Source organism: Penicillium antarcticum (assembly GCF_028974205.1).
Source record: "Penicillium antarcticum strain IBT 31339 chromosome Unknown utg000009l_segment0_segment0, whole genome shotgun sequence".
NCBI lineage: Eukaryota > Fungi > Ascomycota > Eurotiomycetes > Eurotiales > Aspergillaceae > Penicillium > Penicillium antarcticum.
Window position 1 is genome coordinate 2,847,062 of NW_026695307.1, and position 22,519 is coordinate 2,869,580.

General features: G+C 49.7%; 7 protein-coding genes across 7 annotated transcripts; 2 read left to right on the forward strand and 5 right to left on the reverse strand.

Moving 5' to 3' along the window:
- Nucleotides 1-467: 467 nt before the first annotated feature.
- Nucleotides 468-1,693, reverse strand: N7508_009439 (uridine-cytidine N-ribohydrolase; the record flags this gene model as incomplete). The annotated part of the gene is made up of 3 exons (XM_058467502.1): nucleotides 468-1,022; nucleotides 1,103-1,419; nucleotides 1,480-1,693. 3 exons carry the CDS (start codon nucleotides 1,691-1,693, stop codon nucleotides 468-470), a joined length of 1,086 nt encoding a protein of 361 aa, XP_058315348.1.
- A 381-nt stretch (nucleotides 1,694-2,074) lies between these two features.
- Nucleotides 2,075-5,342, forward strand: N7508_009440 (PXA domain-containing protein; the record flags this gene model as incomplete). Its single annotated transcript, XM_058467503.1, has 3 exons — nucleotides 2,075-2,585; nucleotides 2,674-3,484; nucleotides 4,367-5,342. 3 exons carry the CDS (start codon nucleotides 2,075-2,077, stop codon nucleotides 5,340-5,342), a joined length of 2,298 nt encoding a protein of 765 aa, XP_058315349.1.
- A 1,070-nt stretch (nucleotides 5,343-6,412) lies between these two features.
- N7508_009441 (uncharacterized protein) lies at nucleotides 6,413-8,157 on the reverse strand (the record flags this gene model as incomplete). The annotated part of the gene is made up of 3 exons (XM_058467504.1): nucleotides 6,413-7,568; nucleotides 7,627-7,648; nucleotides 7,707-8,157. 3 exons carry the CDS (start codon nucleotides 8,155-8,157, stop codon nucleotides 6,413-6,415), a joined length of 1,629 nt encoding a protein of 542 aa, XP_058315350.1.
- Nucleotides 8,158-12,856: 4,699 nt separating this feature from the next.
- On the reverse strand, nucleotides 12,857-14,554 carry N7508_009442 (GTP-binding protein RBG1). The gene is made up of 9 exons (XM_058467505.1): nucleotides 14,515-14,554; nucleotides 14,384-14,447; nucleotides 14,243-14,320; nucleotides 14,149-14,185; nucleotides 14,017-14,087; nucleotides 13,624-13,961; nucleotides 13,211-13,567; nucleotides 13,038-13,158; nucleotides 12,857-12,979 (listed from the first exon to the last, which is right to left on the reverse strand). Exons 1-9 carry the CDS (start codon nucleotides 14,533-14,535, stop codon nucleotides 12,960-12,962), a joined length of 1,107 nt encoding a protein of 368 aa, XP_058315351.1. The 5' UTR covers nucleotides 14,536-14,554; the 3' UTR covers nucleotides 12,857-12,959.
- Nucleotides 14,555-15,038: 484 nt separating this feature from the next.
- On the forward strand, nucleotides 15,039-15,905 carry N7508_009443 (putative cysteine dioxygenase Cdo1; the record flags this gene model as incomplete). The annotated part of the gene is made up of 4 exons (XM_058467506.1): nucleotides 15,039-15,302; nucleotides 15,376-15,447; nucleotides 15,522-15,717; nucleotides 15,775-15,905. 4 exons carry the CDS (start codon nucleotides 15,039-15,041, stop codon nucleotides 15,903-15,905), a joined length of 663 nt encoding a protein of 220 aa, XP_058315352.1.
- Nucleotides 15,906-17,265: 1,360 nt separating this feature from the next.
- Nucleotides 17,266-19,801, reverse strand: N7508_009444 (uncharacterized protein; the record flags this gene model as incomplete). The annotated part of the gene is made up of 6 exons (XM_058467507.1): nucleotides 17,266-18,154; nucleotides 18,206-18,795; nucleotides 18,845-19,429; nucleotides 19,504-19,610; nucleotides 19,665-19,692; nucleotides 19,775-19,801. The coding sequence occupies 6 exons, from the start codon at nucleotides 19,799-19,801 to the stop codon at nucleotides 17,266-17,268; spliced, it is 2,226 nt and encodes a 741-aa protein (XP_058315353.1).
- A 643-nt stretch (nucleotides 19,802-20,444) lies between these two features.
- On the reverse strand, nucleotides 20,445-22,001 carry N7508_009445 (alpha/beta hydrolase; the record flags this gene model as incomplete). The annotated part of the gene is made up of 3 exons (XM_058467508.1): nucleotides 20,445-21,248; nucleotides 21,305-21,783; nucleotides 21,854-22,001. The coding sequence occupies 3 exons, from the start codon at nucleotides 21,999-22,001 to the stop codon at nucleotides 20,445-20,447; spliced, it is 1,431 nt and encodes a 476-aa protein (XP_058315354.1).
- Between the last annotated feature and the right edge of the window lie 518 nt (nucleotides 22,002-22,519).

The following is a 22,519-nucleotide window of genomic DNA, read 5'->3' on the forward strand; positions in this document are numbered from 1 at the left end:
ATTATAATCTTGAGGCTGGTGAATATGATATTACTAGCTATTTCAAAGATCCAAAAGTCTTGATTGTACAGGATGGATATGTTGAAGCTTTGAAAGCTCCTGGGATGGAAATTGAAGTTGACGAGGAAGTCGTTCGACGTGTGGCTCAGAATACTTCTGCTTGGCAGCCAAAAGAGCTCTTTGGTCCTGACGGGTCTATTTGAGAGTGGTACTTTCGCTCATATGTTTGGTTCATATGGTCATTTGCATAGCAGCGCATGTGTCATGCTGTCTCCATTCTGAATTGAAACCATGATATGCATTAAGATAGTGGAAGATATCCAGGCATGCCACAGACAATCAATTCTATACAATTTTATCTTCTCTGGTGTCCATCTAACAAATCATCCGTCTTGACAATATATGCATTTTAACAAATGTAAGTATGTAAAAGAAATGAAAGCTTCATAAAGATGCGAAATCTATCACTAGACCTTCAACAAATTCCGTGTCGAATTACAATCATCGGCCAGTTGGATGCATTGCAAAATCATATTCCAAAAGGCATCCAGGTCAACGCCTCTAGGGATAGCAACACCTGGACCCTGAACAGGAGTGGCGATTGAACGACCCAGCTGACCAGTCACCGAACTATCTTTACCATGCTTGCCGTCTGTGACGATACAGAGATGAAATCGTTCGCCCCCCTTATCATCAAAGGCAAGAGCTTGGTTAGGATGCTTGTTAGCAAAGGTTGGGTTCAAAGTCGACAAGATCACAGCCACGGCAAGAGGGTCATGCAGTGGAGGTCCCGTTGTCAGCCCGAAAGCTTTCTCATAAGTCGCAGCGAAGAATGTAAGTAGTGCGTGCAAGATCCGGCGAAGAACTGTAGGCTCTTGGCTCGAACGAGTCGAGCCATGCAAGATGCGAGTTTGAACAGCTTGTGATGCTAGGACCTGGTGTGTAAGATCCAAGGCAACAATGGTAGTTTTTGAGGCAAGAACAGGGTTGCTGAAAATTGACTCCGAGGACTCAGGGTCACACTATATTGGCCATTATTGGCCATTTTTGTTAGACATGCTGGCGGAGAAGCGTGGAACATACCCGGAGAGGGCAAACATACATAGATGTTGAACTCGGCCCATGTCGTTACATTGCCGATTCTAGACTTCTCGCCTGGAAGTCTGCTCATGGGGGCATCAGTGAATCCCTCACCGATGGCACCGCCCATGAGACTTAGTCCCTGAATGTGATCGACCACCTCAGGGAATGTTGCAAATAACAGAGCAACCGTTGTCAAGGTTCCGGTTGCAACGACCCACGGAGTACCCTTGGGCTGCGCGAGAAGCGCATCTCTCATGGCCACAATAGTGTTTTTATCAGTGATGGGCGCTCTAGACGCCTTAGGGAGAAGGTCGGTTCCGTCAAGACCCGATTCGCCTGGCAAAGACTCAGGTCAGCCTGCGATATACATGAATCCCTGAGTCGGATTGAGCTTACCATGGATATCAGGTGCATGCAGAGCAGGCCGCGAGAAAGGCTTCTTGCTACCGGGATAAACGGGAATCTCGGGTTTTCCGATGGCTTCCAGAATGCTTCCTGCGTTGGCGGTTGTCTTCTCTAGAGATGCATTTCCATGAGTTGTGCTGATTCCAAGCAGATGAAGAGATGGATGATGGGCGGCTAATAAGATAGCAAATGCATCCTGGATCATTCTATCAGTATCGGTTTCGGTGCCTATCTTTGAGGCTTACATCATGTCCTGAAAGTAATGGTCAGTATGTTGCGGTTATGAAAGGTCATATTGACTGACCAGGATCACAGTCCAACCACAGTGGAATAGGACTGTCTGTATTCATAGGATATAACATTGTCAAGGGAATAGAGAACTGGGGATAAAGATTGTCTCGACATCGCAAGTAAACAAGATCCCCGCATGAGATAAGCCTTATCTACGAGTCCAGCCCTATGCCCTAGTTTCCCGATTTAGCCATCAACAAGTTTGATGTCACTTGGTCGACTATCTCCAACTGGGCAACAAAGCTCTATATTTCTTGCTAAATGGGCCATCCTGGAGATGTCCACATGAAATGAGATGAACGATCCTCTTCGCTCAGGGCTTCAGCCGATTTCCCACCTCAAGGCTGGGGCGACAACCTCCAGCTCCAGATCCACTGCGCTGCCCTCCGCGACGACACTGCAGCCTCCTTCGCGTCCGTCCTCTCGACTCCGAACGAAAAAGACCAACAAGGATGAATCAGTGGATGCGACGAGTGACCGGGCGACGAATGCCCTGATCCGACGCGTCCTATGTCCCCAGACAAGCAGCTATGGGGCATCCTCTCCACAGCCTCCGGAAGAGCTGTTACCTCCCCTCACAAGCTCCAACGACGTTGACCGTCAGCTGTACGCCCTAATCGCTATAATAATTAAAGAGTTCGTTTATTCGTGGTACTCGAAAATCACCCCCGACCAAGCTTTGGTGAATGAAGTGCTACAAGTCATCGCTCATTGTACACGTGCTTTGGAGCAAAGACTACGCCAAATCGATGTTGCCCAACTAGCCCTGGATGAGATCCCCGGACTGGTGGAAGCACATGTACTCTGTAAGATTTGATTATTCCAAACTCTTTCTCCTCGGCTACCATGGTTGTTCCGTGGACAGGGGAAGCCTGTACTAACTCTGCCTTCTAGCGTACAGACTGGCCAGGCAACGGTCGCATCTCTCAGGACTACAGACGTCGCACCGTGCACTCTATCATGAGCTAAATCCACATCCTGGTCTTTCTCCGGTGCCTGATCCAACAGACCCAGATACGATTGCGGAGCAGAGTGAGAACGAAACAGTGTATCGGCAGCTCTTAGCCAACAGTGCCCTGGCAGTTCTCCTTCCAACCGAGGATCTGGAGAACAGCAGTGTGCGAGCGCTGGTCGTCGATGTCATCGCAGACCTGATCCTCGGAAATCAAATCAGTGGTAGAGCATGCGAAGGGTGGTTCATTTGGGAAACTGTAACCAAACTCGCCGCGAGAGTGGGACAACGTCAAACCTCAGAGGATGCAAAGTCGGCCCCGGACTCTCAAATCAACCGATTAGAGAAATTTGGCTTGCTACCAAAAAAAGACGAGTCCGCGAATCAGCCATCGGCGTCATTCTCAGCCACAGCCTGGATATGGAACGTTCTGCAGAGCATTTATCTTGGTTACGTTGCTTTGCGTTTCATTTTCATAGGTCTGTTCCGTGTCGTATCGAGTCCAGGCCCGTCCTCGCACGGTTTCAATGTTTCAGTCGCCTCTTCACCCATTAATCAAAAGATAGATGGAACGGGACCAGACAGCGTCACGGGGAAGCGCCCGGTTCTCGACTATCGGGTGTATTCCATGGCTTCAGAGACTCTGGGGATTCCCTGGAGGATGCCATGGCTGAGTGGGCTGTTCGCTTTGTCCCAGCATTTGATTCTGGCAGGCCCAGGCAGGGTTGGTGGTACCAACGGAGTCCTTGATAGGTGAGTTTCTATTCCTGTTTTTTCCCCTCTTCCCCTCCTGTACCCTCTGCAACCTTGAAAATGATACTCGACTGTGGAGCAAGGGTGCTTCCACGATCCAGGTGGTGTCACCTGTGCCACGGTGGAACAAGAAGCGTCTTGCTCGCATGCTGCGTCGGTCACTTGATCTGTAACTTTGATACGATGCAATTACGAGAATTACTGTATGGTCACTGTCAGGCTGACAGGGCTGTCCTGTCCTCTGATTGGCTGTGATCAAACTGGTCCGAGCCCCAGGAGATTGCTCACATCTTCTGTTTGTTCCGGGGGCCGGGCCTTTCCGTGCCGCTCTTCCACTTCATGTCCAACTATCAAAGCATATGATTCGAGATGTGAACTGGAAAACCACATATGGCTGGAAGCATGTCGATCGCAACTTAAGGGACTATGAGGGGAAAAGTCGACGCCGATCCTAAAAAGCACGATGCGCCTTTTAGGCGCATGAAAAAGAAGCCCTGACCGAGGCTAGTGAATTACCGGGTTTTGGCCAATGAGCGAAATTGCAACTTCGCAACTTGACCGAGGTTCGTGCATGAAGCCCCAGGTACGGGATGTTAGCCGCTGAAGAGGGGCTTCATTTCCTCTTAGGAAAAGCATCCCTGTCGCTGGCCCAAGCTCCCTCATCTCTGCCTAAGCCGATCTTGCTCCGCCTCTCCCCACTTGGTTACGGCCGGTTCTCATTTGATGAACTTCGCTCTAAAATTGAGCGAGAAAAAAAGGCACAACGTCCCGAGTGCTCCACAGTCGAGAGGCATTTTCGCTTCACTTTTTCTTTTCTTTTTTACGGCCCCTACTTGGCTAAATTACTCCGACGTCATTTGAGAAACCGTGCTAACTCCACAGATTCCTTCGGGAAACCATTGAGGAGTACGTGCTGACCCCCACTTTGTTGCCCAACCTTCTTCTTGCGACAAGGACCGCCTTGTTCCCAGCCAATACCCGCCCGTCATCTCAAGTAGTCGTGAGTATTGGAATTCCGGCTTCGGCTCCGCCACAGGCCCCGGCCACCAGTCAGAAAGCCCTCGCAACCACGGCCTCACTTGGTACTCCAATTACAGAAGGAGTTAGGGGACCTGCAACAAGCGATACCATTGGTAAATACATTAATCCCGAAAGTAACAGCAATAGTGGCGGCAGTGGCGGGGGTCCAACCTCAACAACGACAGCATCAGCCCGCCCAGCGTCACTTTCTTCCATTGCAGCCGATGCCCCAACAACAACATCAACACACGTGCCCGCTGAGCCGGAGAAAAGGAATGGCCCATCCGATACGGAGATCGCTGCTATCAAGCGGCGATGTGCAGCTAGTCTCCTGGCCGTAATTCCGCGCAGCATCGCACGAACCTTCTTTGGTGTTTCCTCGTCGGCGCCTCCGCCCTGTAGCGGTGATCGTACCTGCAGCACCAACAGTTCACCTTCCCTTGCCACGGCCTCTTCCTCCCCACCTCTTTCCACAGCGGACGGTGGGGACAGCCAGTCCCCACCTGCGTCGCAGGGGAAGGTATCAACCCTGTCGTCATCGCTTTCGCATTCGGCTTCATCTCCAGCTTTGCCTGGTGGGAGTGGTTACCTTGCCGCTGAGCGGCTGCGCACAGATGACCAGCCGGATGGGATTGATCTCGAGGAAGAGTACATCCTGGATACGATCGAGAATGATATCCTTGACGTCTTCGCGGATGCATACTGCAACAAACATCTGATCTATTCCATTATTGAGACCGTGCTGGCTAAGGTCCTCCCTGAGATATCTGAGCACAGCGTGGAAGATCTACTGGAGGACCGTGGGGTGGCGCCAGTACCACCTGCATTCTATTGCTAGAGTCTTTCGGTCTCGGTATCCGGCCGGTATTTTGGTGTAGTTAGACTTTTCTTGTCTCGTGGTCTTGTTTTTAGCACCATACTTAAATTCTTTAATGAGATATGCCCTACTTATGACCAGCATAAGTTCAAACTCAAAAAAACCGCAGTAAGATTGTAAGATAAACAACATGGTATGGAAGGTGGGGGTATAATATAGGAGATCCAAGGTAAAGGAAAGTAAGAAAAAGAAAGGAGAGAGAAAAAAACAGAGGTGATAAAGAAACTAATCTGACATGCCAGTTCATGTATAAGCGGACCTAGCAACATTAATTCTTTCCGCGTGAGCGGGCCCAGTTTAAAGAAATTAAATGAGAAGAGAAGAATTAAAATAGGGAAAATGAGCGTAAGAATAGATGCAATACAAGGGTTGCAAGGTAGGGAGGGGGTAGGAGGGGGAACAGTATGCAAGAAGACGGTAACTGCAAAAAAAAAAAAAAGCGCAACAAGGGGGGAATAGACCGAATCGAAGAAACCGGGAAAGACAAAAAAAAAGTAAGTAAAAAAGCAAACCCCGAAGAAAAGCAGAGACTCCCAGGTCCAAGGCCCATATCCGTATACCACCAAGTTCCAGCCATATCCCCATGTACGCGTAGACATCGCTCGGGCATGAGAGTGGTGCGCCAAATCCGTTCCATTCCAACAGAAGAAAGAGTAGAGGTCGCCCTCTGGATATTTGTATGTTTTTTTTTAGTGGGGGTGTTTCTGTGCCAGGAATTCTTGTCCTGGTTTCACTGGCTAGAGAGACCAAATGAGAGAGAGAAGTCCGTACAACGGCATGCATATATGGGAGCAAAAGGCAAAAGGCAAAGCAAAAGAAACAAAGAATCCACCCTGGATGGTGAGAGAAGAGAAGGAAAGACGTAAACCGAATTGAACGGGAAGGGGGAATCGTGGGGGGAAGGGAATTCGTGTAGGAAAATCTAGGTTAGAGCCAATTTGACTGGGGAAACCTAGAATGCAAAAATAGAATAGTGGTAGGGTGTAACGTTCGTAACCAGGGGCTAGAAATGAATGCAACAATGAAGTATATCAACCCATGTTATGGATGCTTCTCTTCTTGGTCACCCGCGGAGCAATATCTTCGTGCTCATCAATGCGCGGCAAGCCACTGAACAGGGTGGCAGATTGGCTCTTAGCGAGCTCCAATCGCTCCATTAGCTTGCCGATGGTGAGATACTCCTGTGCGGCAAGACCAGCAGGCTGGTGCTCGAAGTAGCTCATCACTAGTTCCAAGGCCCGGCGGGCCTCGTCTTGTGTTGGAGAGCCTGGAGAGCTGATAGGGGAGATGGTGGTTGACTTTGACGGGGGTGGCATGGAAAATGTCTTAATCTCTGGGTTGCTGCGGTTTCGTTTGATGACATTTGTTTGGTCCAGTCCAATAGGCTTGGGTTCGTCGTCGCCCATTTCCAGGGGGGATTGTAGGGTTTGAACAGAAAGGGATTGTTGGAGCTCACGCTTCGTGTGCTGGTGGTCCATTGTTGCATCTGCCGTAAGAAGAGTTGGGTCGATTGGCACTAGTGGAAAGGTCTGGCTGCGCGGGCGGTTATTGTTGTGGCTGTTAACTGGGAGGCGCGACTGGCTTGTTGGTGTGAAGGGGCTTTCGGAGACCAGGGTTGATGTTGGGCTAATCATGCCCGCCGAGGAGGTGGTGTCGAGCGACGTCGTACTCTTGGAGTAGTTGTGTTGGTAACCCCCTGTCAGTTCGGGTAGTGCATCAGCAATGTCCCGTTTGATTCCTTCTTGGCTCTGGGTTGGAGACAGTGGGGATCCAAAGCCATCGATCGGGGAGGAGGGTGAAGGCCCCGTGGGACTTTGAAGGGCAGAGCCTGTAGAGAAGTCTGTGTTGATACGGGTTGGGCTATTTGATCCACTGCGTATATCGGCAGACCCTCTGCGCACCTTTGCACCGAGCAAGTTGTTCCTGTGCTTGAACTTGTCAAGCCAGGCTGCAGTCAGGACCTTGTCCTTGCCTTCAGGGCAGCCACAGGTGCTGGCAAAGAAGAGAGCTTTCTCTTTAATCATCTCATCGCTCAAAGGGTAACCTTGGCGTTGGTAGTTTCTCGCCCAGTTAGATAGGGCTTTCTCAATGTCAGGAACTCTGCCCTTGGCCCGTTTAATGGGAGATCGACTCCCATCGTCGGGGTTGAGGTATTTCTCCTTCTGGCGGAGTACCTTTGAAACCGTACTAGAATAGAACCCACGTTAAATTACATCAAAGACATCCCCGGGGGATGCAGAAGTACCTTCTTTCAACACCGAACAATGCTGTTGATAAAGTCAGCGTTAATCCCGTGACTCTGCAGAAACACATGCACAATCTTACCTCCAATATCAGTCTGCTTGGCAGTCTTGTTTTCCTCGTGATATAAGCACATTTGGCGACGATCCTCATCGGTAAGTGTCCTGCGTGGCGTGGAACCTCCAGTTGAGGTTTTTCGTACTGGGGGCATTGGAGCGGATGGCGATACCGAAGTCGGAGCGGATACATGCGGAAGACCACCTTCTTGAAAAGGCGAGTGGTGGGTGAGCATGCTGGGCCAAGAATGAGAAGGCATGGGAAGTGGCATCGAAGCATAGGGTGGTGGTATAGACATGTTGTAGGAGGCATCCACAGCCATGAGCGGCGCTGGGCCGTAATCAAATCCATTATATTCCGGCATCGGGGGGGAATGTTGAGGCGAGGAGAATGCGCCTATTTCCACCCATGGTGAATGTGGGAATTCACCATCTGGAGCATGATGAGTCTCCGTTTCCATGGTGGATTGATCTTCCATGGACGGCAAATTTCAAAGTGGGTTGAATTTTATACCGATGGAGTCTTTTGCCGTTGATAGGCTCGAGATGAGAAGGAACAGACGTCAAGAAGAAAGACAAAGGAAATCCCGGGGAACAATGAGACAATCTAAGGGTAAGACAATAAGAGCCGATGCATGTTCCACTGCTTCTGTCAACCCGTATCAAATTACCGAGAGGTCCTGAGCAAGAGAAGAAGGGTCAGGTAATGCCCCGAGAAGGATCAAATCACTGTGAGCTATCAAGCTAGGGGAGGAATGTATACAATATGCAGGAGAGAAGAGGTAAAAGTGCGCATGCGGGTAAGGCAATGGAGTTAAAAGGAAAATCGGGAGCCACCAAGGCCAGGGCGATCAGTATCGCGTGGATTGACAGAACTTGAATCTCGATTGCAACTGGCACGAGAAGCCCAGAGTCCGGAGAAACCCATGATAACCTTCCCCCGAGAGGAATCCAGCCGACCTGGGTTCTGATTGGGTAGTCCGAGGAAAAAGCCCATCCGACATGATCCAAAAAAGAAATATAATAAAATATGATTTTGCAATTTCGAAAGGATCCCTGCAAATGGAGGGGGCAACGGCGTCTGGTTGGTTGGAGGTGCGATATATTGCGGCAGGGGTTGCATCTCGTCAGGCCCAAGTCGTATTACAGCGTAAGGGTATGGAACTGTCATTTTTCTTTTTCTTGTTTCTGTCATTTTCACTGCTCGCTTTGATTTTCTCTGGTCATCCTGAACAGGGGTTGGAGATGGACTCCAGTCTACACTGTACATCCCATGTTCACTCTATATGTGAATGTCACCATCGATACCCAATATGGAGTCAATTCCCACTTTGGGCCAGCTTCGGCGTGACCGTACACCATATATCCCTCACCTCCTAATCTATAACGGGTATCTAATCCTTCAGTGGCTGGCCGTTTTCGCCTCGCTTGAACGAGGCTTGGGGTCTCCATGAGGACTGAGTCAAATCAGAGTAGATCATCCGCGGGGAGTGGAATGGAGTTCGCTGAAAAAAAGCGCCCAGATCGTAGCTGATTTGCTTAGGACTGGAGAGCGGATCGAGAAACCGCCGAACCTAAAGCCCGCATCGCATCCGTGTAGAGGGCGATCAAAGTGGACCGGGAGCAGCGACGATAGCGGCAGTGCAGAGAAGGCATTTTCATTCGGGCCCTGTGGTTGATATTCAACAGTTTGCCTTTCTCAACTCAACCAAAGAGAAGGCAAAACCCAACCACTTTCAAATCTTGGACCTCATGTGATATGTTTCAGAGGGGGGGGGGGGGGGGGCACGGTGCCCGTAGAAAGTTGAGGGTAGGTGCGAGAGGTCTTGGTCTCTGTAAATAGGATAGGGAGTGGCAGAGCAAATGCCTAGATTGCACAGATTGGCCATCAAATGGGACTATTCCTGGAGGGGGAAGAGTATTATGGAGCCTGGAGGAGCCGATCTGCTTGAGGGTTCATAGCAAAGACAGACGACACGGCAAAAAAAAAAAAAGGAGCAAATAGCAAATTAGGAACAACATGGATGATTGGAATGGACGAATCGACCTCGTAGGATCAACTACGGTTGATACCAGCGTCCGATACAAGGGCCGAACACGGTCGTGAGGGACTGACCTATCAGAGGCCAAAAGAGGCATATTCCAAAGTGGTTGGAGCCCTGAGAAGAGGGGAACCTCCCAATGATGCGTAGTTCTGGCGCTAACTTTTTCAGCCTTCATTTCTCCACTTGATCCACTGCGGTACCCTCCGGCCCGGAAACCTTTACGCTCTGCACGGAACTCTGGGAAGTATAAGGGGGCTTTTGCGGGCTTTGTAAAATCATAGCCTCTGACGTCTATACTTTCTCTATATCGGCATTTTCATTCGGACACGGTGTCTAGACATACTTCAATACGGGCCCGAGAGCCTCCCCGCTTGTTCAACCAAACCACGAGGAGGCTGGATGTGAAATTGGCCTGCCTCGGTTTCATTCCCTTCTGAATGAGGCATCTTCTCGAAACACACGGGGGGAAATGTCTGACCTACAAAGAAAAGACAAGAGCAACGTGCAAAAAGAATTAGCTGACATGTATCTGACAAATTAACCCCATCCTCGATCTAGTGTATGTCTGACCTTGTCAGGGGCTCCGATTCGGTCGCAGCCCCAATCTTGCTTACACTACCATTTTGCGATACGCCAAAAACAGCCTGAAAAAGGAACGTGCTATGCAATGAAGGTAATCGGATTAAAATAAAAAAGACTAGCGAAAATCAAGTTTGTTAATATCGGATGTACTAGTAGCCCGGAGCGAAATCGTATTCGATCAGCAAGTGGGCTGACCCCAATGGGGAGAATGCAATTTCTTGCAAAAGCCATATCGTCAAAGAGCACAATAAGTATCTAGCTAGTCTAGACCGGTCAAGATTAAAATCGCCAGCCTATGGACGGGCTGTGCACATATTTGCTTCTCTCTGTCTGGTCGGTCATTTCTTGGCAATGATCAAGCTCCGGGGCGAAATTACCGTTGAAACTCAGGCACAAAGGAAACAAAAAGGGTGTGGACAAGGGTATTCGAGCCAGGTACCGATCGACAGCCCGTTAAAATCCTGTCCGGGCCATCTCCGTGTCAGGTGTCAATTGTTGCAGACTCCCTCTTTGTTACTCGGCCATACATTGTGGGACTGTGGAGTGATTGAATAATGAAGGATTGCGCCAGTATTTGAAGCTTCGCACGGATGTAACACCAGCCATGGCATGATGGTACCTCACACATGGAAAATCGTGCCTCTCCGGGCCATGGCTCCGGGGAAGAGCATGGGCTAATGCAATGCAATGCGACGGGGATAACCGCTGGATTCTCCACGAGAGAGAAAGTAGAGCGGTGTCAGAACAGTCACCTGATAAAGGTACATGTATTCAGATGTATGCAGCATACGATACACATAGCTTGCAGTAGCTTGGGGAATCCTGCCGATCTTGCATCTGAGAACGGACCAGATCGTGAACAGCCCCCCTTCAAGAGCTTTTTTGACTAGATCGAACATTCTCCACCTTGACTAACAGAATTGCGGTTCATAAGATGCAAACTACACTTAGCGTGCCAGTATTCATTCCAGACTGGGAATGGGGATCAGAGATCAGATAACCGTTGACATCCCGACCATTCACCGCTCCTTATACATTAGCCCTAGTCCGCCTCACTTTTTGCTTTTTTCCCTGCTTTTCTTCTTTTCCCTCCTGTCCACTCTTTCTTTTTGAACTGGGTTAGTCTGCTCGTGCAGATCCTTAGTCCCTTGTTTACCTCTCAATTTTTGGTAGCGAGAAAACTGGCCCACGGAAAGACCAAAAGCTAGCAATGGACTACTGTATCTGTACGGAGTATGGAGAGAGAGAACGTGCCAGTAGTTGACAGAGTTGACAGATCAATTGTGGATATAGCAAACCCCCCTATCATAAATCTTGGGTGTATTATCCATTTTTAAGCGACCTATCGGATACAGCTCTAAAACCGCTCTTTTAGGTCGCAAAGTCTACGCACGCAACCGAAAAGAGGCCCGTCATGATCACCGTTGCCGAACTTATAGGTCAGTGCGGGTCGACCCATGCACACCATAATTGCCTTTCCGGCTCTTCCTCCCCCCGTTCGAAGCCATCAGTTTTCCAATCTCGGAGCTTTCGAAATCTGACACCTGAGACAGCCCTCGAAATTAACACAAAAGTACGGGATCGGCAGAAGTAAACGAAGGACCTGGGCTAGACCTTGTGGCTTTTGGACAATGCCTGACTCGTCAGCCTGGGCGCAGGTCGGGATGGAGAGAAAAAAAAAGCAAAGACACTGTCAATCCTCATATCATACAAAGAATTCATATGACTAGCAAGGATGCTGCACAGGACGGGATGGAATTATGTATGGGAATACGCCAATCGGATTACCTTCGATATGATTGCCCATGCAGGCGTCCTCAGGGTTTTGGAACCCATACAGGACCGATAAGAGGTTGTATCGTCTGATTCTGTAGCGATTTTTGATATAACCCGGGGCAGCTATTGGTTCAACGTGGAAAATTCTTGCAGGTGCATATTTAGTGCATGGAGAGGGGCAATATGTGGCTGCTCTCCCCCATCAGTTGGGGTTTGAGATTAGCCAACGGGATTGGGCAACAAAAGCAATATATGACTGGGCTGCTGGTTTTTTTTTTCATCGATTACTGTTTGATTTTTCTAAAAGCCACCCGGCAAGTATGAAAGAATAGACTCGCTTGCCGTGAAGACCCGGATCTAGAACTTTTCGGTGGAATCATAGACAAATGACAAAGAACCTTGAACAAAAAAAAGAAGGGGTAATCATCGCAATATGGACTGGTCGCTTCCGTCAACTACCAAACAAAGAAAGGACTCTCGCATGCCAAGGACATCAGAAAATGCCCCTGGGCTTGTGTAACCCCTGGCACACGCCTAACTCGAGTTCACCAACCGAGTCATGCTATACCTTGAGAGGCACCAAGATGTACGCAGGTGCCATGCAGGCTACTCGCCCACAACCCATCAATCTCATCACAACGAAGCTCTGTGACTCAAGTCTCCCCCAAATTCATCTTGGTTGCCCGTGCTGGAACGAGTCTATACAACCACGCTCAAGTACGGTGGCGTCTTACGGGGAGCTATCCCAGAAGCTGTGTGCCTGTCATACCAAAGGCGCAGGGACATGCTGGCACAGACCACCTGCCACCAGCGCCGCTCGGATTAGCTCGCCGCTCCGCACGCGGGCTGTAGGGGTCTAGGATTTGTGGCCAAATCCTTTACCGCTTGACGATCGACACTGTAACCCAGTCAGTTTTCAAATTCATGGTTGCATTGGAGATACGGGGACCACTTACCGATATCTTCATCGGCCAGCTCGTGCGAAAGACCAACACGCTGCGGTTGGTGCTTCACGGAGCGACCATACACGATAGCGTGCTTGAAGTCGTCCTTGATAGTGCGGTGAATGGAGTTACACTAAATGCGGTCAGTTTGTGGTTTTCCTTTGTCATGTAAAGGTAGTTCTTACGAAGTCCTCGACTGTGCATGCATAGGAACGCAGCACAACAGGTGCCGAGTAATCGGGTGCTCTGCCCTTAGGCTTGGTATAAATTCGGCGCAGCCTGAGCTTGTCCCACATCATCTCCATCAGCTCATCAACATTCCATCCGTGCTCCGAACTGATGGGACAGGCGTTGGGAATCCGGTAAAGCAGATCCAACTCTTCGATAGAGATGGCATCAATCTTGTTCAGGGCGTAAATGACGGGAATGTAGCTTCGGCTCTTGGCTTCAAGGACATCAATCAGGTCATCGATAGTGGCGTCGCATCGAATGGAGATATCGGCAGACGAAATCTTATACTCGTTCATCACAGCTTTGATTTCCTAGACATCTTCGTTAGCTGTGCTCCAGAATCTCCAATGTGCTGAGGAAGTCTTACATCGTTGTCAATGTGAGTCAAAGGCTGGGTACTGGTGATGGCAATACCACCCTTGTCCTTCTTCTTGAACAGAATGTTGGGGGGTGTCTTGTTACACCGAATACCAAATCCTTCTAATTCGTTCTCGATGACACGCTTGTCAACCAATGGCTTGTTTACGTCAAGAACAATGAAGATAAGGTTGCAAGTCTTGGCCACTGCAATAACCTGTCGACCACGACCCTTTCCGTCTTTGGCACCTTGAATAATACCGGGAAGATCAAGAATCTGAATCTTGGCGCCATTGTACATTACTTGACCGGGGACAGTTGTGAGGGTTGTAAACTCGTAGGCGGCAGCTGAAGATATGCATTAGAATTTGTCGTGTGAAGGGCAGGGCATTCTCCAACTAACCTTCGGAATGCTGGCCAGTCAATTTATTCATCAGGGTACTCTTTCCAACAGATGGGAAACCAATGAAGCCACTGTGCACTGTGAGTATTTTTCCATCGCAAACTCTTTGCTGTCCTTGGTTAGGTTACTCACACACTAGCAACACCAGTACGCGCAACATCGAAACCGGCTAAAGACACAAGTTAGCAACCGCAACGATCTTTCAGGTATTTAAACGAGTACTTACCACCACCGCCACCACCACCTCCGCTACTTGGCGTCAAGAGTTCACGCTTGAGCTTAGCAAGCTTCGCCTTCAACTGTCCTGCACAGGTTGTCAAAAATCATGTCGATGACGTCGGAAGGGTGTCTGGGTGTGCGCGCGTACCCAAATGGAACGAGGTGTTCTTGTTCTTTTGAGTCCGAGCCATCTCGGACTCGATTTCTTTGATCTATTGGGGAAATGACACTGTTAATGACATGCGACGTCATGGTCAAAATTCTGAGCGATCAACTCACCTTTTCAATAGTGGTCGACATCTTGGCGATTGAAACCAGCAATCAAAAAAAAATAAAACAAAATGAAGGCTTGAACCCCCGAAATGCAGGGACTCGAATGGGACTCGAATGTGTCTGGGAGAGCGAGAGCACTGAAAAGCACTTGGCGGACAATCTTTGAATTGTGGCACCGCAGTTTTAGTCAGGGCGGGGTGGAAGCCTCAGGCAATGAGGGCAATTATGTCATTTGATGCCTTATAGGAAAGGCGTCCAAGGTCCTCTCTTATCGCTTATCTCGCAACTACTTTGCGACTTTGCGACTTTCCTGCTTTCTTACTTTTTAGTTTCAACTTCAGGTCAATGGGCATATTATATTCGCAGACCTGGCCTTCTAGCTTCATTCCTACCATTGGTGGCTATTTCAAGCACGCAATACTTCCACCTCCATTCCTCCACCTTCCGACCTCCGATAGCGCTCCTTTTGCTACGTCAACACCCCACAACACACAAAAGCCTGTGTACAGCTCTCAGGCTCGCTTGAGGCCATGCCTTTCCTCAAATCAGAATTCGAATTACCCGGCGACAACCAAATAGGCCCAGATGCCTTCGAGAGGCTCGTGGAGAATCTTAGCGCGGCTTTAGGTCCGAGTTCGGGGCTCGATTCCAGTGATGTTGACCCGATGGAGATGCAACTTTTGATGGAGAAATATATTTCAAATGAACAAGAATGGGGCGCCTATGCACTGGGGGATGCGAGCAGGACCTACACAAGGAATTTAATTGACGAGGGGAACGGCAAGAGCAACTTGGTGGGTCAAGCCATTGCCATTATAGACAGCTCACGTCGCTTGGGAAAACATACAAGCTGACCCTTTTTACTAGTTGATCCTAGTGTGGAGTCCTGGAAAAGGCAGTTCAATTCATGACCACGCCAATGCACACTGTGTGATGAAGGTTCGTGACCCTATGGTCCTATGTACCGACATCGTCTGAGGCATTGGCATTCCAGACTGACCTCAGATATACAGATCTTGAAAGGCAAACTTCAAGAGAACCTCTACACATGGCCTGACCAAGCAAAAATAGAGGATGGTCAAACCTCCCCGCCACAACTCACCAAACAAACCACCTTCGGCGAGAACCAAGTAACCTACATGTCCGACAAGCTTGGTTTACATAAAATATCCAACCCTGACTCAGAAGAGTTCGCTATCTCACTTCATCGTATGTTTCCCCCAGCCTTTATGTATCCAGGTTGCTCAAAGCTGACACCGCGTGCAGTTTACACTCCACCCAACGCCGCCATTCATGGATTCTCTATTTTCGACGCGAGAACTGGCAAGGCTTTCCATATCAAGCAGACCAACTTTTACTCTTATCGTGGTCAACGCCTTGATGACGGACAAGAGTGATCTTGTCTCTGCACCTCGATTCTTTCTTCTTTGATACCCTTTTCTCTATCTTTAGCGTTGATAGACTTGGCAAGGCGGGAATTTATGTCGTATCTTTATGCACAAATACTCGTTCATGCCGTTTTTCGGCCAAGATTCTCCAAATAATAGAAGCAGGCCATACTCAGGTAACAGTATCAACCAGGCCGACTTAAGCCTATGGGGCTAAAATACAAGAAACTGTACGGAGCACTGTTGAGGCGCCTCAATAGCTAGATACCGCAAGTATATGACAGACCCTCATCATCAATGATAATCTCCTTCTCTTGGTCGACAGGTGAACGGCGCATCAAGTGCCAGAAAGGGATCACAAGAGGTCCCCGGAAACCATACGTTTAAAAATAGAAACTTTCTGGGTACATTCCAGGTGCGCCTGAGCACCGGTCATCGGAGAATCAGTGCACATATGGCAAGGAGTCCATAACTCGAATTTCGCACTCCGTTCAACACGTTTGTCAAGTTCAATGAATAGAAAGAAGGGAAAACAGGTTGCCAGGGTCCTGCGTCCTAGACAGATGTTGGTTAGATTGAGGTTGGGTTGAGAATGAGGTCAGCCTAAGGATGAGGTTAGGTTGAAGGTGAGAGAAGGTTGAGGATGAGGGAAAGAGACAGGCTAGTCAGATCCCGGCGTGCTGGCTTCTTCCTTTCGCGGTTGACTGGTGATGGGTGTAGTGCGTATTAGAGCACCGAGTTGTGTATCGCAGAAAGACGCAGGAAGAGAGGCGCGAAGTTGGGGATCAATGTGTCGTGCGTCTCCTCAAAGACAGAAGCATTGAGGGATAGCCGTGGAGATTGATCAGGAGAGCACAGTGACGTCCATTGGTAACCCAAACTTGAAAGAAGTGGTAACTCAGATATCAAGGCTTTGACTTGGATTAGAAGTAGAAAAGAAGGTTCTTTGGACCGAAAAAGCTAGGCTTGGAGCAGGGTGAAGAAGAGAAAGAGAGAAGTTAGAAGGCCACGTGAGGGGTTTGCATCTGAGAACTTAGAGGAGCAGCATGAAGCGCAAAAGACGCACGCAGATTCAGGAAATTCCATTGTGGCCTCGCTATTAATATTTTCACTACCAAACATGAAGTATGCATCTCGAACTTTCCAATACATATGCATATGCAACGCGAAAAATGAAATAACAAACTCTCATCAGATATCCAAAAGATCAAAAAGCAATTAGAAAAACGCAAAAACAACAATAAGAAGAGAAAAGAAGAAAAGAAAAAGAAAAAGAAAAAGAAAGGGGAAAGGAAAAGGAAAGAATATAATCACTCAACCCTCGTCCTCCCTCTCAATACCATTCCTATCAGGCAACCCAGCAAGCAACCTAGAAAGTCGCTCCGGATGCTCCATAACCTCCGACTGCCGACGACGCAGCTCCTCGAGCCTCGCCAGGGGATTCTGTAGACCGCCACAATAAGTATGTTGCGTTAAGCAAAGAAGAAAACGCATCAACCGTGACACCCACCCATTCCTCCTGACTGGGCACGCCCTCCGCAACGGGAAGGCCATGCGCGCCAGAGGCGTCGTTCCCATCGCCGTAACTGCCGCCAAAGCCGCGGTGGATTGGGGCGGGCGTTACGGGCAGACTGGGGCGTTCGACTTCGGTTGGGAAGTCTGTTATTATGGTGCTTGGTTTGCGACCTGTGCCTGTGGATGGGGGTGAGGAGACGCTGTCTCTGTCCCTTGGGCTTGCGCTGGTGTTTGAGTGGGAGGAGCCTGGGCTGGAGATTACTTGGGTTCTGGCTTTGCGGGCTTGTTGGACTGTTTCGATGTAGCGCTGAATTTCGGGGTCTTCGTCCCAGGCGTTGGAGCGTGTGTATGTTTGCCAAGATTCGGAGCTTGGTTCGTAGGGGACTCGGGTATAGGAGGGGCCTTTGGGGGGTGGGGGTGGGAAGTTCTGGATGTCGATGGGGTCATTGGTGGTTTGGGGTTGGGATTGGGGTTGGGGGGCGATTGGTTCGGGTGCGGTTGGTTCTGGGGGTGGTTGTTCAATGGGGAACACTCGGGTTGGAGGAGGAGCGTGGCTTTCCCAGGGGAATACTGGGGCGGGCTTTTCTGGTGCTGATCTGGTTGTGGGGACTTGGTAGTACATGTTTCTTGGTGCCTCGGGGTAGGATACAGGGGGTTGGAAGAGTTGAGTGTCATCAGACATGGTGTATGTCCTTTGTTGCAGGCTGATTCCTTCCGGTTTCGAATTCACGGGTGGTGGTTCTCTGTATGGGATAAGCAAAAGTTCACGCAGCCTAACAAAGTAATTAACTTACCGTGCTGGATCCCATTCATACGTGGGCGCCTCAAATACCGGAGGCTCTGGTGTCGGAGAAGGTGGACGTTGGTATGGCTCGCCCATTGAAGAGATGGGCGGAATTGGCGTCACCGGTTGTGGTTGATGGATATGATGACTTTCCTCATCCAGTGGCTGTTGATAGGCTTGCGGCATCTCATGGTGTGTCTCATGGCTCAGTTTGGGGGCAAATGTAATTGGCGCCGTGTAAGGCAATGGTGGGATATAAGTCGAGACATGCTCCTCTCCGCGAACATATTGCGGTACCATGCTCAACATAGAAACCGGGGCTGGTTCGGCCGGAGCTGCATGATGCTCATGATGTGTGTCATATGACTGTGCATGATGTTGGTGGTGGTGCTCGGAAGGCCCTCCGTGATGAAAGCTCTCAGGCTGGTGTTCCGGTTCAAAATGAACATGGTGCGGTTGCGGCCATTGCTCACGGTGTGAGACCGTCGAGTGGTCTCCATGAACCTGAGCTGCGTACTCTTCACTGCTGGACGTCGAAACAACCTGGGGCTGATGGTGCGATGTCTCGAACCCACCCGGTGCGCCTTGCGGCTGTGATCCCTAGCAATGGTCAGTCTGAGAAGTCAATAGATTCAATCACAACACATACAAATGGCAAGCGATAATGCTTGTCATAAATAGCCCACCAACGACCTAGCAGCTGATTGTATGGCGATTCCAGCGGAACAATCTGCCTCGACATAGTCCACGGCTTCTGCGAACCAATGAAGTGAATAAGACTGATGGTACTCTGAAAATGCTTGTACGCAGGAATATACTGGTAATTGGCACTAGGCGTGCAATTATACGTGAAGCTTAGCCTATGCCAGTCCCGGAAGTGCATATTGAGCAGTCCCTGGTCCGCGCCATCGAAGCTGATGCCTCGCTCGGCAAGAGCCTTGAGCGCATAATAGTCCTGCAGATTCGGTCGGAGAACCATCAACCCACTATTAAAGCAATCAGGCCAGCCAACGTCAGGCGCAGCGGCGAAGTCTGCGTCCAACGATAACAGCTCGTCGGGAGCTCGCAGGGCCACGACGTCACAATCAATGTACACGACCTGCTTGTATTGTGTCAGGCGCCATAGCTCGATCTTGGTGAAGGTCGCGATCAGGTCCGGGCGATCCATGAGCCAGAGGTTCGCCGGGGTGCCGTTCACCATCGAGCTCACTGGGATCAGCTCATCATAAACGGTCTTGGCACGAAAACGTCAGTCAAGTCCGAACGCCCATGGGGTCATTGAGGAGGGCAGGAGAGGATCGATCATACCCGTAGCTCATTGATAGTAGCTGCTTGTAGTCTGTCCGGTGTAAAAAGGGCTACCAGCTTGGCCTTCGTGCCATTGTCGCGTAAGGAATGGGCAAGGACCATGGCACCTAAGGCAGGGCGAGTTAGCAAGGCAATTGGGTCGCCACACGACGATCACTTACCCGGAAGATAATGATCACTCAGCAGGAGCTGCAGCTCGTCGTCAGTATGTTCACATCCCTCATCCTGTCCAGAGTACTCTGTAGACAGGTCAGGAAGGGGGGTCACCTACCGTGCAGTAGACCCCGTCGGAAGCCATCGCGCTGGTCCCTCAACAGAAGAATGGGAGCTTCCCCAATCGAAACTAGAAGGGATGAAATAAAAGAGAGCCCTATATTCATCCCAAAGGTTTAGTTTTGGGCGTGTCAAGTCGGGTGTGATTTGTGGTACCTGGCCCGGACTCAGGTTGAACGAAAACAGCAGTTCACTGCATGTCCCGAGGGTTGCCCAGGGGTAATGCGAATGTTGGGAATATTGCAGCTAAAGTAGCTAGAGCTGAAGCTTGGAAGAGAAAAGAAAAGAAAGAATCTGACACACAGACCCAAAGAGGCGAGGGGAAGGGTTCCCCTCACCGGATAAAATGACTGGGGTTTCTGGGGTTGCGGATGCGGGTGATTTTCGTGTTTAGTTCGCGATCTCTTCTCTGCAACTTCACCTATTTCAATGTCATTGTTTTACATTCAACACATCCGCAATCAACCCATTTCTGCATCTTCAATCCCTCTAACTGAAACCGAAGAGGTCCCGGCGACGTCCACCCCGGTCATCGACTAACCGCCTTAGCTCTAGTTGCCCGCAATACGCGCTCCCATACATACGAGGCGTTGAGTCCACCATTTGCCAACGAAGTTCGAAATAATTGTAAAGGATACGTCAAATCTATCTCTCAACTCTCAATTGCATCACCGGCGAGCAGTCACCTTCACCCCAGGGTAAGATTTCTCAAGAGCAGCTCCGACATCACCCTGTTCACCTTGCGCAGCCCACTCAACAGCTTTAATCAAAGCCGCACGGCTCTCAGGCTCAACCGGCGTCCAATGCCCTGTCCGAGGAAGCAAAATGATATGACTATTATCCACCAAGAAATCGGCCATGCCAGCCAGACAAATCCTCTGATCAAGCGCGATATCCTGCTCGCCCCAGACGATGGTGGAGCTAGCCTTGAGACCCGGACCGTTGTCGAATAATCCAGCACCGCTACTTGAGCGGCGCAACACATTCCCGCCCGAGATGCTATGCAAGCTGGTGATTGTCTCGATGGATTTCGTCCAGCGTGCGATCGCTGCGCCATCACGGTAATAACCTGCCATGTGCATTACGTGCGCGAATGCGCGCTCGTTCTCCAAGGTGGCGGGGTATGAGTCCCCGCTATTGGTCTTGGATTTGAACTCGGCGACCGACGGGCCCATACTGCTTGCCATACCCTCTGCCGCGTCATAGGGTGTTATCTTACCACCGGAGGCGCGGACGTGGACGCCCCTTAAAAGGGAGTAGTTTCCGCCGGTGAGGAAATGTAGCGCAAATGGTACAGGCAGCTGCATGGCGAAAATGTAGCCTGACAAGAAGAGCTGCCGACCGATGGGGGCAAGGTTGCGGAGCGCCTGCATAAGTGGGACGCGCGCATCGCGTGGTGACCGCCAGGCATTGCCAAGCATCTTCTTGGTTGTGGAAAGTCTGCGGCCGATATTATCTTGGATAAGTTTCATCTGGAGATTGTCAGTCTTGATACAGTGCTCCGTGAATGAGAGCTTGTGGAACATACGGTTGGTCCATTGGACAAGATGAAGCGGTGGGCTAGAGCTGGAGCTTCGGCAGCAAGGCGCATTGACAAGACGCAGCCCCAGTCATGGGCAACGATGATAGCTCTCTTCTTGTTGCTTTCTGCGCTCGAGTCTACGCCGTATTGGGTGCGGAGGGTGATAATCAACTCGGTCAACTTCTCCAGCACGTTCGTAGCATTGTATTTGTCCAGACTTTCTGTGCCTCCATATCCCGGAAGATCAATGGCAACCAGAGAGGCAGCCTGGCGCAGAGAAGAAGATTTGAGGATGTGTCGCCAGATAGCCCAGCTATCAGGGAATCCATGGATGAAAATGACCAGGGGTTTATCAGAGTTGATAGTTTCAGGTGTATTAGGCTTGTCATTGGCAACAAAGTGGAACTTGAATCCGCTCTGCAAGGTCAGAATATGGTGAGAAAGACCCTCAAAGTCCTCAGATAAGTTCCAGAGGCGATCACGAGCTATACAGCAATATAGACATTAGCTCAAGGCTCATGGACCCTATCCATCATGAATAGTCAGCTAACCCACCGAGCTCCAGCTCCAATTTCTCCTTCTCGGTAGGACGCTTGAAATAGGTACCCTTCTTCAGGGCAATCAGGCCATAGAGAACGATGGTAAAGAAGCCATAACTAAATACGAAGACCGCAGTCAACGCTCGGGATAGGAAGTTGGCCATGGTGGCAAGCTTAATTGACCATGAGGATGTCAAGTGTCAGTAGACAGGAGTCAGAGACGGGGGAAAATCTATAAAGCTAAGCAAATATCCTCGCCATTCACAAGCGGAGCTACTGCCAAATGCGCTCATCCGAGGTCGCATCATAGTGCTTAGTCATAATGTCTTAAACTTCACGGATTAGGTCTTTGTTCAGGTATTGAGCTGGATATTCTGTTTCTACTGTGTCTATTACCTGGTATATTTCTGTCATATGGTCATGTCGATCGCTTGCCACTGTAATTCTGGGGGGGCTGCATGATAGGCTGTCTTGGGTGTAGACATGCATGCATGCAATACAGTGGGGAAGACGTTGTGGCGACATGCTGGAAACTTGACTCAAGGTTATATGAATTTCCTGAATATATTGGTGAACATGGATCTTGAGAGTTGTGTCAACAAGGAGCACAAAACTGGTTTCTTTATCAAGTCTATAGGTATTGTTTGGGTAAGCCCCTCTTCTGCCTAGGTGAGCTACTGAT